Source organism: Semicossyphus pulcher, unplaced genomic scaffold (assembly GCF_022749685.1).
Source record: "Semicossyphus pulcher isolate SPU_LCO1_2020_fin unplaced genomic scaffold, fSemPul1.0.p SCAF_3, whole genome shotgun sequence".
Classification (NCBI taxonomy): Eukaryota; Metazoa; Chordata; class Actinopteri; order Labriformes; family Labridae; genus Semicossyphus; species Semicossyphus pulcher.
The window spans coordinates 24,702,168-24,715,279 of record NW_027211704.1 but is presented as its reverse complement, the minus strand read 5'-3'; the positions used below and the strand labels follow the sequence as shown (position 1 = coordinate 24,715,279).

Sequence of the window (13,112 nt, the reverse complement as noted above, 5' to 3'; positions counted from 1 at the left end):
AATACACGCCTGCCATCACAATTCATCTGTGGACAATTCAAGCAGGTCTGTGTCACACTGTCACAGCCGGATGTTAAACCGCCCCCCGCCTCGATAAATGATCCCCAAAGTAAGGCAATCACTTATCAGTCACATAAGGACGTTCTCCACTGGGCTCTATTTTTTTTAATGAAAATATGGATCGCATTTGTCAACACAGCCAGATGCACACATTGTCAAAACTGTGTTTACCATCAGTCCCATTACGCACACAATTACTCAGAGGCTGAAAACAAGCTGCCTCATTTGCGTGACGCTGAGCCGCAGTGGCCGAGGAGATCTCGTGCTTTATTAGCCTGTTGTTCTGCAGCGGCTTTTGACAGGAAGCTGGGCGATAAATTAAATAGATGGCGTGATAAAAAAAGCTTGCTGTGCAGAATTCTTCACGCTGGATTTTTGAGAAATCACGCTGCCACCGCTCATAACAGGCGATCTGTTCACTCGCTGATTTATGAAATCAATTTGTCTTGTTATCAGCAGACAAAGTTTGTGAGATACGATCAGAGCATGTGCATTTCAACTCGGGGGTAAAGGCAGACGAGGATGGCGTGTGTGTGTGTATGTGTGTGTGTTAACATAATAGATATGTTGGAAACAACAATCAGTCATGCTCAGCAGTCGTGCCATTGCATCATGCTGTGAATCATGGGAGAATGATGCGCCGGGTGTTAATTAAATGTGGAATGAAAGGATTTCTCTAATAGTTTTGACTGAGACGCTGTCAGTTTCCTCTGTGGCGTCTGTGCTGTGATGGCGTGTCACTCAAGGATCCACCCTGAGTAATTTAACAACCCAACACCCTCTCTGGTCCAACCCCCTACTTATATTTTGTGTAAAAAAACAGCAAGGACCCCCTAAAACAAAACCACCCTTCCACGCTGTGCCTACTCACATGAACGCTACATTACGCCGGAAACAGGAATAGCAATAAAGTTTTTGTGTGCAAACATAAGATTCCTCACAGCTCCCTTCTTTCCCCTCAGTCGAGCAGAACCCTGTGAATGTCATCCGTGCCTGCGCTCCGTGTGCTTGGCAGCAAAGCATGGAGTGCAATCGGCCCAGTCAGCCTAATGTGCTTTAGACGCTCTCTTCATGCTTCCCCCCTGAGAAGCCGAAGGAAATGCTGTTTTGACATCACTATCTGTCTAGTTTTGGTGAAGAATGGTATGAAAAAGAATTAGGTTCCCTCCCGTGTATTCTGGTCCAGAAACAGATAAGCAGTTTGTTTTGCCAAAGACGTCAAAGCAGGAATCAAAAGTGACAGCAGAAGGGAGCAGATATTTCAAGATACGTCTTGATGGATGCAGGTTAATCTTAAGCCTGCCAGATGTGTCGAGGATTTGCCAACGCCTCACAGAGTAAATCTCACTGTGCTGCTCTCTAATTCTGTATCTCCACTCTGCCCTTTCCGTGTCTGCAGTGAAGTTTGAGGATTGCCAGCGCAGCAGAGAGGTGGGCTTCGTCAGCAACGACCCCAACTTCAGCGTGAGGCCTGATGGGACGGTGTACGCCGAGCAGGAGGTGGCCAACCTGTCAGAGCCGGTGCAGTTCATGGTGACGGCCAGGGGGCTCCACGACCCACACATCTGGGAGACGACTGTAAAGCTCGCCCTGGCCGGACATCCTCATCCTTTAGGCCTGACAAAGGTGAGGGGCGACAACAAATTCAGGAATAAAAATATAATATCAGGGCACACTAAGTAGATTTTTTCCAAATGATTAAACTGCCAATTCAATTAATAGGATTTTTGTTGTTTGGTTGATCAAGTGTTGGGTTTCAATGTCTAAGTAGATTTTTTCCAAATGATTAAACTGCCAATTTAATTAACAGGATTTTTGTTGTTTGGTTGATCAAGTGTTGGGTTTCAATGTCTGATTCCATTTTGGATCTAAATCCTGGACTTGCTGAGCTGCAAACAAATCTTAAATGTAGCTTAAAGTGCTAACCTCAAAGATTTCAGTTTTGTTCTCTTTGGCGACACCTATGGCTATAAATGGTAATTGCGGGAGCACACTTCCCAGATATCCAGACAGTGTTGCATATGTGTCCACAGTTGGCTCCGTTTGTAACTCTTGATTAATTCAATTAAATTGATCCTGTGAGGAACTTTCAGTTTGTGTTTATTTTGGCGCCCCCTGTGGACAAAGCCGTACCTCTTATCTCTTTGCTGATTTTGTGTTGTACATGCTGAAGTGATGGTTTTCATCAAAAAACAAATCCTGCTTTTTTTAACAGTCATATGTTTCACTCACTTGTCGCTGATGGTCTGGTTTGCTTTTGTAGGTCATATAGAGTCATCAGAATAAATTTCAGTCTGTTTCATAACCAGATAAAAACTGCTCACTGGAGCTTTAACAGACATTTATTGACATGAAAATCTTCGAGATTATCACTTTAATGAAATCCTTTTTTTGTATTCTTCCTCATTAGCAAAGATCAATTTAGGAAACATCCAGGAAGCAGGCTCCTCACTTTAAGTCAATAATAGTTTCTGGCGGAGAATTATCACTAGTTGAGGATTAAACTAAAACAGTAGCAGTAGCTTATTAATATTAATTCCATAAGGGACAGTACAAAGGTTTTGCTGTTGTCTTGTTGATGTGCTCTCAGCCAAAGATAGTCTGTGAGGAAAGAAAACATTTAACACCACTCAGTGATCGCTGTGGACTTTGGGTCAGAATATTTTAAGCACATTATATTCATATCGTTTTATCTTTAGACACTGAATATTTCTGCAGTGGGACCTCTGTTTGAAGCAAGTATCTTGTGAAGAATGATGGGTAGAGGTTATTCAGTGTATCAGCATTTGATGCAAGGCATTTAACGAACACGTCATGCAGTATCTTCAGTCTCAAGTTGTAATTGTACTTAGGGGTCGGGAAAATTAACTCGGCAGCAGTGCAAAAATGTTTCTGCCTAATCAGCCGACAAATAGTGATTTTGAATCCTTGTTATAATCATTTTAGACTTTGCTCACTGGCAAGTGTTGAAAGATAAACCTGTTTTTATTGGATAAAAATATTCAAAAAGGATTTAGATTTGATAAGCGGATTTAAGACTGGATGTGAATTCAATAACATGCTGTTAAATCCCAACCCAAGCTGGTTTTCTGATTCGATATGCTTCATCGTTTGTTGCAGGAAGTCAAAGTCATTTCGCAAATAAACGCTCCCATCAATCAGTGAAGACAAGGAATTAATTTCACTAAACAACTCAAGCATCTGTTTAATCCCTGTATCTCTCTGACACTGCATTTATACACTCTTACGTGGCCAGTTTTTGTATATTCCAGCTGTCTTTAAGGTAAACTGTTGTTAAGTTGCAGTGCTTCTCTGTATGTGACAACTAGCCTAGATGTTGGTCCTATTAGCTAACTCGGCCCTCGGCTAACAGAGACGGTAAAAGCACACTGGTCCAGATGTAGAGCCACTGTTAACTTTCTCTACCGGCCTGCACATTGTTGAGCACCAAACCCATTATCATTTTTCCTGCACCACTTGTTGAACGCCATTGGGCTTAATGTTCAGTCATGTTTCTAATCATGACAAAAAGCCGAAAAGTCATGTAGCCAAAGCAATTGCAGCGGGGGGATTAAAATTCTGCCCACTCCTGGCGGTGCAATAATGAAGACTGAGAAATAATTGACATTGATTGAGCTAATGTTCCACTCTGGCGGAGTCTGCGAGGACCAGGTGATGTAGTTTCAGTGTGTAATTATGTTCCCCACGTCGTACAGCCACAGAAAGATTCAATAATTGAACAAGAAACAAATATGTTTTCTCTAATCACATGGAAATTTGAAAGGCAGCTTTTACACGTACAGTGCACGTTTCCCAGAACGTATACATGTGTTTTTGTCACTTTCTCTTCAGATGTAATAAATAGGAGCTAGTGCTACAGTAAAATGTAGTCCTGATAGGCTCTCATTATGAAAATGCATAAAATAAAAGGATTGAAAAGTTGAATGAAAATCTCAGTGAGGATGAAAAAACTCTTCAGATTATAAAGAGATCGTCCTCCTCACTGACATCAGCTATTTAAAGCTTATGTGGGAAGGGTGACATTTGTAAGTCATCATATTTTTGTTGTAGACTTCCTCCGTCCGGTTGACTCATTCATTTGTTTTATTTTGAACTCCACAGAATTGAGCATTTATTACATGTCTTCACTTTGCATGGAGGATGCAGAAAACCAGAGAGAGAGTCTGGTGGTGTGAGTGTGTGAGCTGTTGTGATGTGAAACGACCCTGCAGACAAGGCTCTGACCCTGTGGGCGAGGTCATGTTGTTGATGTCTCCTCTTGTTCCCAGCTGCCCTCCCTGTCTCGCTCCTCCAGTTTGTACATTTTAACAAGAGGAAAAATCATCAGAGTTCAACAGAAAAACATGATAACTGCATTATTAGCCAACGCCAACACACATATCAATGACACATTAGTGGTTTTAGTTAGATGATAATGCCTCATAATAACATGCTCACAGTAGTCCCGCTTCAGTTCTTATCAGCAATACGGTACATAAATTGTCAGCAAAGGAAAGAGGTAATACTTTCTTTGTTGGTAACAACAAATAGACTCATTTAAAGAATCTATATAAACCCTACGTGTCGACAGTTGGTGGCGGTAACGCGCCACATTTGGCTCCAATCCACCAATAAAATACAACAGAAGAAAATGACCAGCCAAGTCAATAGCTAATGTAACAAGCTTCGGCGTGCTAGTCGCTAGTTTCGGAAACTAATAACCAGCCTAGCCAGTAGCAGATCCAATGGGTTGCTATGTTAGACGCATGGCTTGCCGCCCTGGTCAAATGAATAGGCGGCTTCTCATTCAGCACCGCCGGCCTCCCATTTACCAGCGCTGGCTTATCATTGACCAGATCAGTAGCTGGCTTCAGCAAGGATATAACCTCCTTTGGCCTCTCAATAGTCTTAATATTGTCCGTTATCCTGTGTCATATTCACACTCACATTCACACACTGATGGCAGAGGCTACTATGACAATTTCCAATTAGTATCCACGGACATTCAAACACCTTATGCCTTCGAGAGCAATTTGGGGTTCAGTATCTTGCCCAAGGACACTAAAGACAAGTGACTGCAGCAGTCAGGGATCGAACCCCCAACCTTGGGAGACGACTGACTCTACCACTGAGGATTACCGCCTTTCTGCCCCAGTAAGGGTTAACAACGTGTGATAGTTGCCATGATTACATCTTAACATGGTACCATGCTAACTTTTTCTAATTAGTACTTAACCAGTACTAAATACAGCTAAAACTATTGGAGATACATTTTGCAGGAAGTTTGTCAAAAATTAAAATAATGTGAGCAACAGAGCAACAGTATTGTCAAAATCATAATTGCAATCAATCCAATAGTTTTTAGTAAAACTCCAGAAGTAATCATCATGTTGGAACCAGAGGTCAAGTCAGGGGAACACCAAAAAACACACATTGACAGACATAAATGTGTGTCTGCGTCCATTGTGACAGCTATATGTATATTCAGCCTTTAATCACAAATGGAACCAACAGAGAAAAGAGTCACTTTCCTTCAAACTAAGACGATGTAAATGTTCCCTGTTAGCCTAAATAGACTTCCTGCTTTGAGTTCAGACACTTGTTACAAGAAGCGGCAGTGGCGTAGAAAGCCAAGCAGTGCCTGATTCTCCTGTGATAGAAGGTGTTAATAAACTAGTGAAGTCAGTAAGTCAGTTACTGAGTGCTGTGTGCAAGTCGGTGCTATGACTTTACGTTAGTTCTGGAAATTGAAGGTAAAACTTTTCAGCGTTATCAGTGCAGTGTTTCTGAACTGTGTGGCCCATTTTCCTTTTCCACTTCAGTTAACACACCAAGAGTGGAGCAGTTGTTATCTGAACCCGTCTCTTTGTTCTGAAAGTCAATAGTTATTTTAGAAAGAAGGGTTATCATAATCGCATCACCTAACCGCAGCCCGTCTCTGAGTAATCAACACAACAGTGAAGGCAACAAACAGCTCAGGATATCCTCTCTGTCCCAGCGGCGATTAAAAGACACACCGCTGAAATAGCAGCTGGTATTGTTCGCTGGCTTTGTGTAGAGAAAGATAATGTGTGGAGGGAGATGCTGTACTATGACAAATTATGTGATTGGGTCATGGCTCCTCAACACAGAGTATAATGTAGCATTCTTCTCTTGCTATGCTTGCTTTGTTGCTGCAGCAGTGAGAGGGCATTGATGTGCTTTTAATAACTGGCTTGTTTTCTCACTGAGCTGTTTCGGCAGCAGAGATTAGCATAGTTGGAATGTGCTCCATGATGGACCAGTTCATTTCAGTATTTAATTTTGTGGTGTACAATACCACAGCAATTGAAGTGTAGAGCATCTTTGGCCTGAGAGCCCTCTCCGCTGTGTTTATGTACTCAGGCTATCGCACCTCACACAGGTAGGGCCTCTCGTTGAGTGCTCTCCAACTCGTACTGATTTCATGGCACGTTGCTTTGCCTTCTCCACAAGCTTAGAGCCCATCAGTTATGCACCACTGGATTTGGACCTGACTGGTTGCCGGAGCGGGTTTTAGTGTTTATTTGATTTGCATTTTTGCTGCACTCTCCCCAGGCAGCCTCACCTGTTCAAGGTAGATTACAGAAGGCCGGCAGCAGGGTGGAACGTAGGACCCTGGGGTCCTCCAGTCGTTGAAAAGCAACACAGGCAGGGTCAGAGGGTTGTGTGCTTTAACTTTGTGATTATTGCCTGATTATGTTGACAATCCACACTGGAAAGCTGCAGGTCTCAACAGGCAAACAGCAGCTTTGTGAATTTCAATACATTTTGAATGAAGTTTGGTCTCAGAGTTATTTTTCTTCTCTTGAGTTTTTGAGAGAAGCTCTCATGGGAAAACGTTCTGACTGAAGACTAGCACTCATCTCTTTTTTTATCACACTGAACCAGCAAAGGCAACTGCAGCACTAAAGACAAAAAAAATAACATCAAAAGAGCTGGATCAAATGTTTTCAGCAATGAGCACACACTGTATTGTTCTGCCTGTTTGTCAGACTGATAACCTCCAGATGTCAGCTCCAGGGCTCGGGGGCTGCAGGCCTGAAGAATGCCCCAGCAATGTGCACGCTGCCTGGGAGCGGAGAGTTGCCAGCTGGCCCCGGCTGCCTCTGGGTTTCAGGAGCCGCGGGCGCAGCAGGGACACACTTACTGACTCCTTGTCATGTGTTCACGCACATCAACAGTCTGCGACGCGCACAACACATGCACATTCACCCGCACATATGTTCATGCATTTCTTTTACGTATGTGTGCACACATGCTTGCATGAAGGCCAGCACACATGAGCTCCCATATGTGCACGCAGGCGTGACTGACATGCACAAACTCCAATAAGCACCTCGTGTCCTGGCTGCACATGGTGAGCTTCATTTATTGTTTTGCTTTATTTCCCTTTTAATTGTGTTTTTGTCACAAAGCCAACAGGCTGTCGTCTAACATGCTGTTTGAAAGTGACAGTCACACGCAGCCGCTGTTGTCTCCTTTTATTGCTTCTCTCTTTGTATGTCTCCCTGCCTGACCGTCTCTCTTCTTCATTTGTGTTTTGGCAACATCTCCAAAGGAATGTTGGGGCCCGACCAATCGAATGCCTCGACATCCTTATCGCCAGGCCTGATGGTCTGCCTTCGTCAGCGGGCTGATTGGCGTGTAGAGGAACTATTCTTTCATTGTGTTTTTCAGTGATAGCTGGGGAGGCCGATAAGGACTTTATCATAATAGCAGCACACAGGACTTAGAGTCGATGAAGAGGAACAGTGCTGTGGTATCATGTATGTTAGAAGCATCCATATGCACTGACTTACAGGCAGTGCTCATAATTCATCCTGCCAGGGAGAGCGGCTGTTTATCCTAATTTGCCTGTTTGTTTGTTTTTATACATCAGTGTTTGTTTTCTCCGGTTTTTTGTTTGTTTCAAATGAGCTTCAGCAAATATGCACACAGCGGCAGAAACGCAGACAGAGACTAATTCCACCTGCCGCTCATGCAGCGGGCTGGCAGCACCCGGCCTCCCGCGTGCCAGTTAGTACCTGTGAGTGTTTTGGATGAGCGGAGCTGCAATGAGAGTTATCTTATCTGGGAAACACATCTGGTCCACTTGTTTCTCTATCTGTCCTCTAACCAGCCACCCGGTCACCCCGCTGACTTCACGTCACTAAACCCTCAGTGCTGGCTGTCAGGAGGACTGCACTGAGCTGCCCGTTCAATCCTCTGAGCTGTGAATGTGTGAAGAGTTCAAACAAAAGATGAAAAATATACACTGACTTTGCTCAGGTGTGGCTTACAGCTTGCAAAGCAGGTGTGTACTGATATGAAAAAGTGCCGGCCTGTGTTTAGCACGGCCACCTGTCTCTGGTGATGTCTGCGCACGTGTCTCTCCGCCTGTATGACTGCGTGTGTGTTCCAGGTGGGATGAGCAGGAGGATTTTCGCTGTGCTTCAGGTGACAGCAGCATGCTGCCAGCAAGTTTGTGTGTGTGTGTGTGTGTGTGTGTGTGTGTGTGTGTGTGTTTGTGTGTGTGTGTGTGTGTGTGTGTGTGTGTGTGTGTACACAGGGCACAGAGACAACAATAGGATTAGGTGGATTACAGCAATACAACCATCTTACAAAGGAGGACACCATACAGGATCGGGAAAAAACACACTCTTTTTCACACCCTTCTAACCCGTATTTCACCAGGATGAGCACGAACACAATCTTCTTTCTGCAGATATAGCTGCAGGGGGTTGTATACACACCCAATCATTCTTACATAGGAGTGTCCCCATGGTGCTTTGGTCCTGTATGATCTTCAAAGGTACTTTAAGTACAACAATTTAAAGTAGTATACATGTCCAAACAAATCACCGTGGGATAGTTATCCAATAAAAAAGGCTAAAGTTTGTTTTCAACATTGATAAAAGAAAATATCTCTGTAGTTGTGGTTGTCATTTTGAGTTGCTCGTCTTCCGACTGATTGCTGTGCAGACAAACTGCAGGGCGGCTGCCTGTTTCTCTCCTCTGTTACCCGCGTTATTACACTGCTATTTCATCAGTACCTGTTTTAACTGATGACAGGATTCTGTCAGGCCAAGTGTCACATTGTTTTCTGCGCTCAGAGGGGACAGAAGGGACATGGACTGGCTTGTATAACGTAGTCTGCTGAAGAATCTGTGCAGGGATGCAGACAGAGCAAAGCACCTCGGTGTACAAATCCAGTCATGTAGCTGGGGGAGGTCTCGGTTCCTCAGAAGCGGAGGGATTTGGCAGGCTAAGTGTGTCTTGCCAAGGGCCTCATGAAATGTGATGCAGCGGCATTCAGAGAAATGTTTGTATTTCCTCGTGTTTGCCCCTGTGTCACTCTCCCAAAATGGCTTCATTGTTCGCATGACACCCAGTATTTTAGTTTCAATCTTAGCAGAGAGGAAAACTTGACATGTTATAACACTTTATAGATTCTTCTTCCAACCTGTCGCAGCAAAATAGCAGTCTTTAAATGATAACATGTGCAAGTGGCATGATATGATATGTTGGGTTTTTCTTTTCAGGTTGGCTTTGAAGAAATGCTGTCACGAGTCTGGGAGTCCCAGCCCAGAGTGATCAAGTTTCCTCGAAAACATCAGAGGAGCTCCTCTGCCAATGGGCTGAGGCGACAGAAGAGAGACTGGGTCATCCCGCCTATCAACGTGCCTGAAAACTCCCGAGGACCCTTCCCTCACATGCTTGTCAGGGTGAGTGACAGTTCGTATAATTCCAGCAAACATCTCTTCGTCATGCAGGACGTCTTTGGCGCATCACAAAACTTTTATAAAACTTTGCTTTTGAAGAGAAAAGCAGCGATTGAAAGACAAACTAGGTAGCGAGCCCGTCTATTGTTTCTTAGTACTTATTCAGGCGAAGAGCGAAGATTACAGAACATACAGTTATACCTCTCACAATCGCCATGAGGCCAAGAGACTCAACAGTCTGGTTTTTCTATCAAGCACAACCCAGCAGGCGAAAAGCGCTGCTCTTGTCTCCGATTTAAGTCATGATGCCAGATGATTTGTCTGCTGCGCCTCTGGGCACTGCAGACAGGGAGACAAAAAAAAAAATCCCTGCCTGGAAAGCACACAAACACACACTCTATGCTCGGTCTCAGAGGAATAGATCTGAGGATTACTCTGAAGTATTCTCTCTCTGTGGTGTTTCTACACCTGTTAATGCAGCTGCTTGACTATTTTTCACATCACAGGATCTCTTTGTAGATTACAGCACACTTAAATTGATGATAATGACTTCCATATTGTTCTGAGCTCCCGGAACGCTCCTCAAACTGAGATTAATGTTTGTTAGAGAAAGGCTTTTCAATGCAGACAATTTGATTAAGTTAGAATGTTGCAACAAACAAAGCAGTTTAACATCATTTTATTCAATATGTTGTGATGGATGCCGATGATTGCAGTTCATTTCATTGTTTCAGTAGAGGCACCAGTACACACAGCATTACAGGGATAGAAGTTGTTTATAAAGTTAAGTTTATGCAAACTAGCACACTAAATACAGCACATGCACAAACTGCTGTGTTTGCGTTCATGATTCAGATAGGGTTTTTTAGTAACATTTTAAGGCTCTTTATCTGATTACGTAAAGTCTCTTTTAAGACAAGTATAAAGAAACATAATCCAGTATAAAAAGACAGGAAACACAGGGAAAAAGAGGATAAATATTCCCTGAGAGTGCTGACATGCAACAAAGGTTCCAGTCCTTTTCACTGGGACGATAACTGTTACAGGATATTAACCACTCAACCACCAGAGGCCACATGCATATAATCTAGATTTATGACCATGAAAATATATGCAAACACATTCTTATGTTAGATTTATAATGCCATGAAGAGCATGGTTCAGTTTTATGAATTATACTCAGGAAAAATGTACTGACTGAATAGGAGAACATCTGACTGCTCTTTTAATCTCTCCATGAACAGAGAAAAGAGCAGACTCTCCAAATTTCACCAAACAACATAAGCCAGGTTGTTGCCATCACTATTTATAGCACTTCATGTTTTGAATGAGTTGATTTAGTTTTTTTAGTAAACACATTTCAATCTGAATTTTGCAGTGAATTATAAAAAGACAGTATTCTCAAACAAGGTAAAAACGCCAAAGCAGAATACATCAGGAGTAATACAAGTGAGTTTATAACAGACTTTATGAGACAGTTTTGATATGTGTAAGTGTAGACTGCGACACTTTAAAGAGGGGGCATTGTGCTGTTTCACATTTTAAGACATATATATAATGTTACTATGTTGGATGTCCAGAGTGAACGTGGATGAAGTTTCAAATCTGTAGGTAAAAGTATGTTGGAGTCTGCTGCCTGCTGTGAACGCCAGGTTTCACGCTGCACTTTGTGACGTCACAGATTCGGAGAGCTGGCCAATCAGAATAAAGTGGGCTTGCAGGGGCGGGGTTTCTTAAAGGGACAGAACTGAATGAGTCATTTCAGGCAGAGGCTGTATGAGGGCCTGCACAGAGCACCAGTGTGAGAAAAATGAAGAGTTTTTTTTGTAAACTACGCTAAGCTACTCCACAGGTATCACAGAGTGAATTATGAAGCTTGAAATGAGCATAACCCCCCCCCCCCCTTAACAATTATTTGTGAATTTGATGTACAATCTTAAATAATAAGATACTTTATTGGATTTAGTCTCTTACCTTATTTTTCCATTTCCAATTTTCTACCATATAACTCAGAGCGGCCTCTAGAATCAAGTGTGTATGACTGGCTTGAGGGTTACTTGAGGGACGCCCATTCTGGAAAGTTCTTTTATAAACAGCATTTTATACATATACCATAGTTGTTGTTGTGGGTGTACATCATTTATACATAAAAATATGGGAAATCAAAAGCGAATTCCCATGGCAGCATCACACTCTCTGCTGCTACTCTAAACTCTCCTCGCTCCATGCCTCTTATCAGACACCCAGACAGACATGCAGCTTCTGCTAGCATTTCTCACACACGCAAACACACACACCCACACACACACCCACACAAAGTCCCTTACGCCCATTTGTACAGCGAGGCTTACACTCCCGGATTACGGAAATCGCCTTTCACCAATGTGTCGGCAAGAGGGCAGATTTTCCAGCAAAGCGTGGAAGCACTCACCCTCACACAAAAACACACACAGTGGGGCCGCGGCGAGTCAGGGGAGGACCCAAATTGTGCTGCCCTGCTGGAGACACGGACCCTCTTTTATCCCCGTTTCACATGTCGGCTGTTAGATGGTTGGATTAAACCTCGAGGGCTTCCTTTGTGCGTGTGGCCATGTGAGCGTTCCTGTTCGGTCGGTCCGACTGTGGATGTGAGCGTGTATTCAGCTTGCTTCTATATAAGCACAGCATAGGTGTGTCTCAGCGCTCCGCCATGGCTGACAGCAGTGCACCATGGGGGATGTGACTCATGCTGTCCATTGCTCTGTGAGCTTGTCCATCCCCAGCTCTCTCAGCATCCTGACAGGCAGCCGAGGGAGAGAACAGAGGGGATTTCAGGCTTTATCAGGCCGGTCTCAGAAGTGGTCCAGAACACCGTTTAGTGCTCACGCACTTGGTTTCAGACACGCCGCTCTTTAAGTGTTCTTTACCTGCTTTCTTCACACGCTCAGGGTCACTGGGTTTAAAAACAGCAATTAACCCTCAGAGTGTAATTACAGCTTTGTTAGCATCAAACGACACGCCCAACGAGGTGTGTGGTGGACCGCTGATGCTTTTCTTTTTGATTCAGTGACAGCGGAGAAACAACTGAAAGCATGACACTGAGAGGCTGACGTAGCTCTGCTGCTGCTGCGAGGTGTTTGATTGATCCCTGACAAATTAAACTCCACGTACAACACTAAATCCTTGCTGATTGAATTGTAAATAATAATTAATGTGATAGTAAAGCTTTAATCTAGTCCTTCATTGCCATTATATGATATTTATGTTTAGATAATGTTCCAGTGCATTTCCACCTGTGATCGTCAGTCAAATCGGAGTCAGGTATATATTGTGCTCACCCTCTCACATACA

General features: G+C 43.5%; 1 protein-coding gene across 1 annotated transcript in view; it reads left to right on the top strand.

Annotated features, from left to right (window-relative positions):
* Positions 1 to 1,671: 1,671 nt before the first annotated feature.
* cdh4 (cadherin 4, type 1, R-cadherin (retinal)) overlaps positions 1,672 to 13,112 on the top strand; it is a 76,003-nt gene continuing 64,562 nt past the window's right edge. The window contains exons 1-2 of the mRNA XM_069678177.1: positions 1,672 to 1,686; positions 9,603 to 9,785. Of these exons, the coding sequence (XP_069534278.1) occupies positions 9,618 to 9,785 (168 nt within the window). The 5' untranslated portion in view covers positions 1,672 to 1,686; positions 9,603 to 9,617. The remainder of the gene's footprint in view (positions 1,687 to 9,602; positions 9,786 to 13,112) is intronic.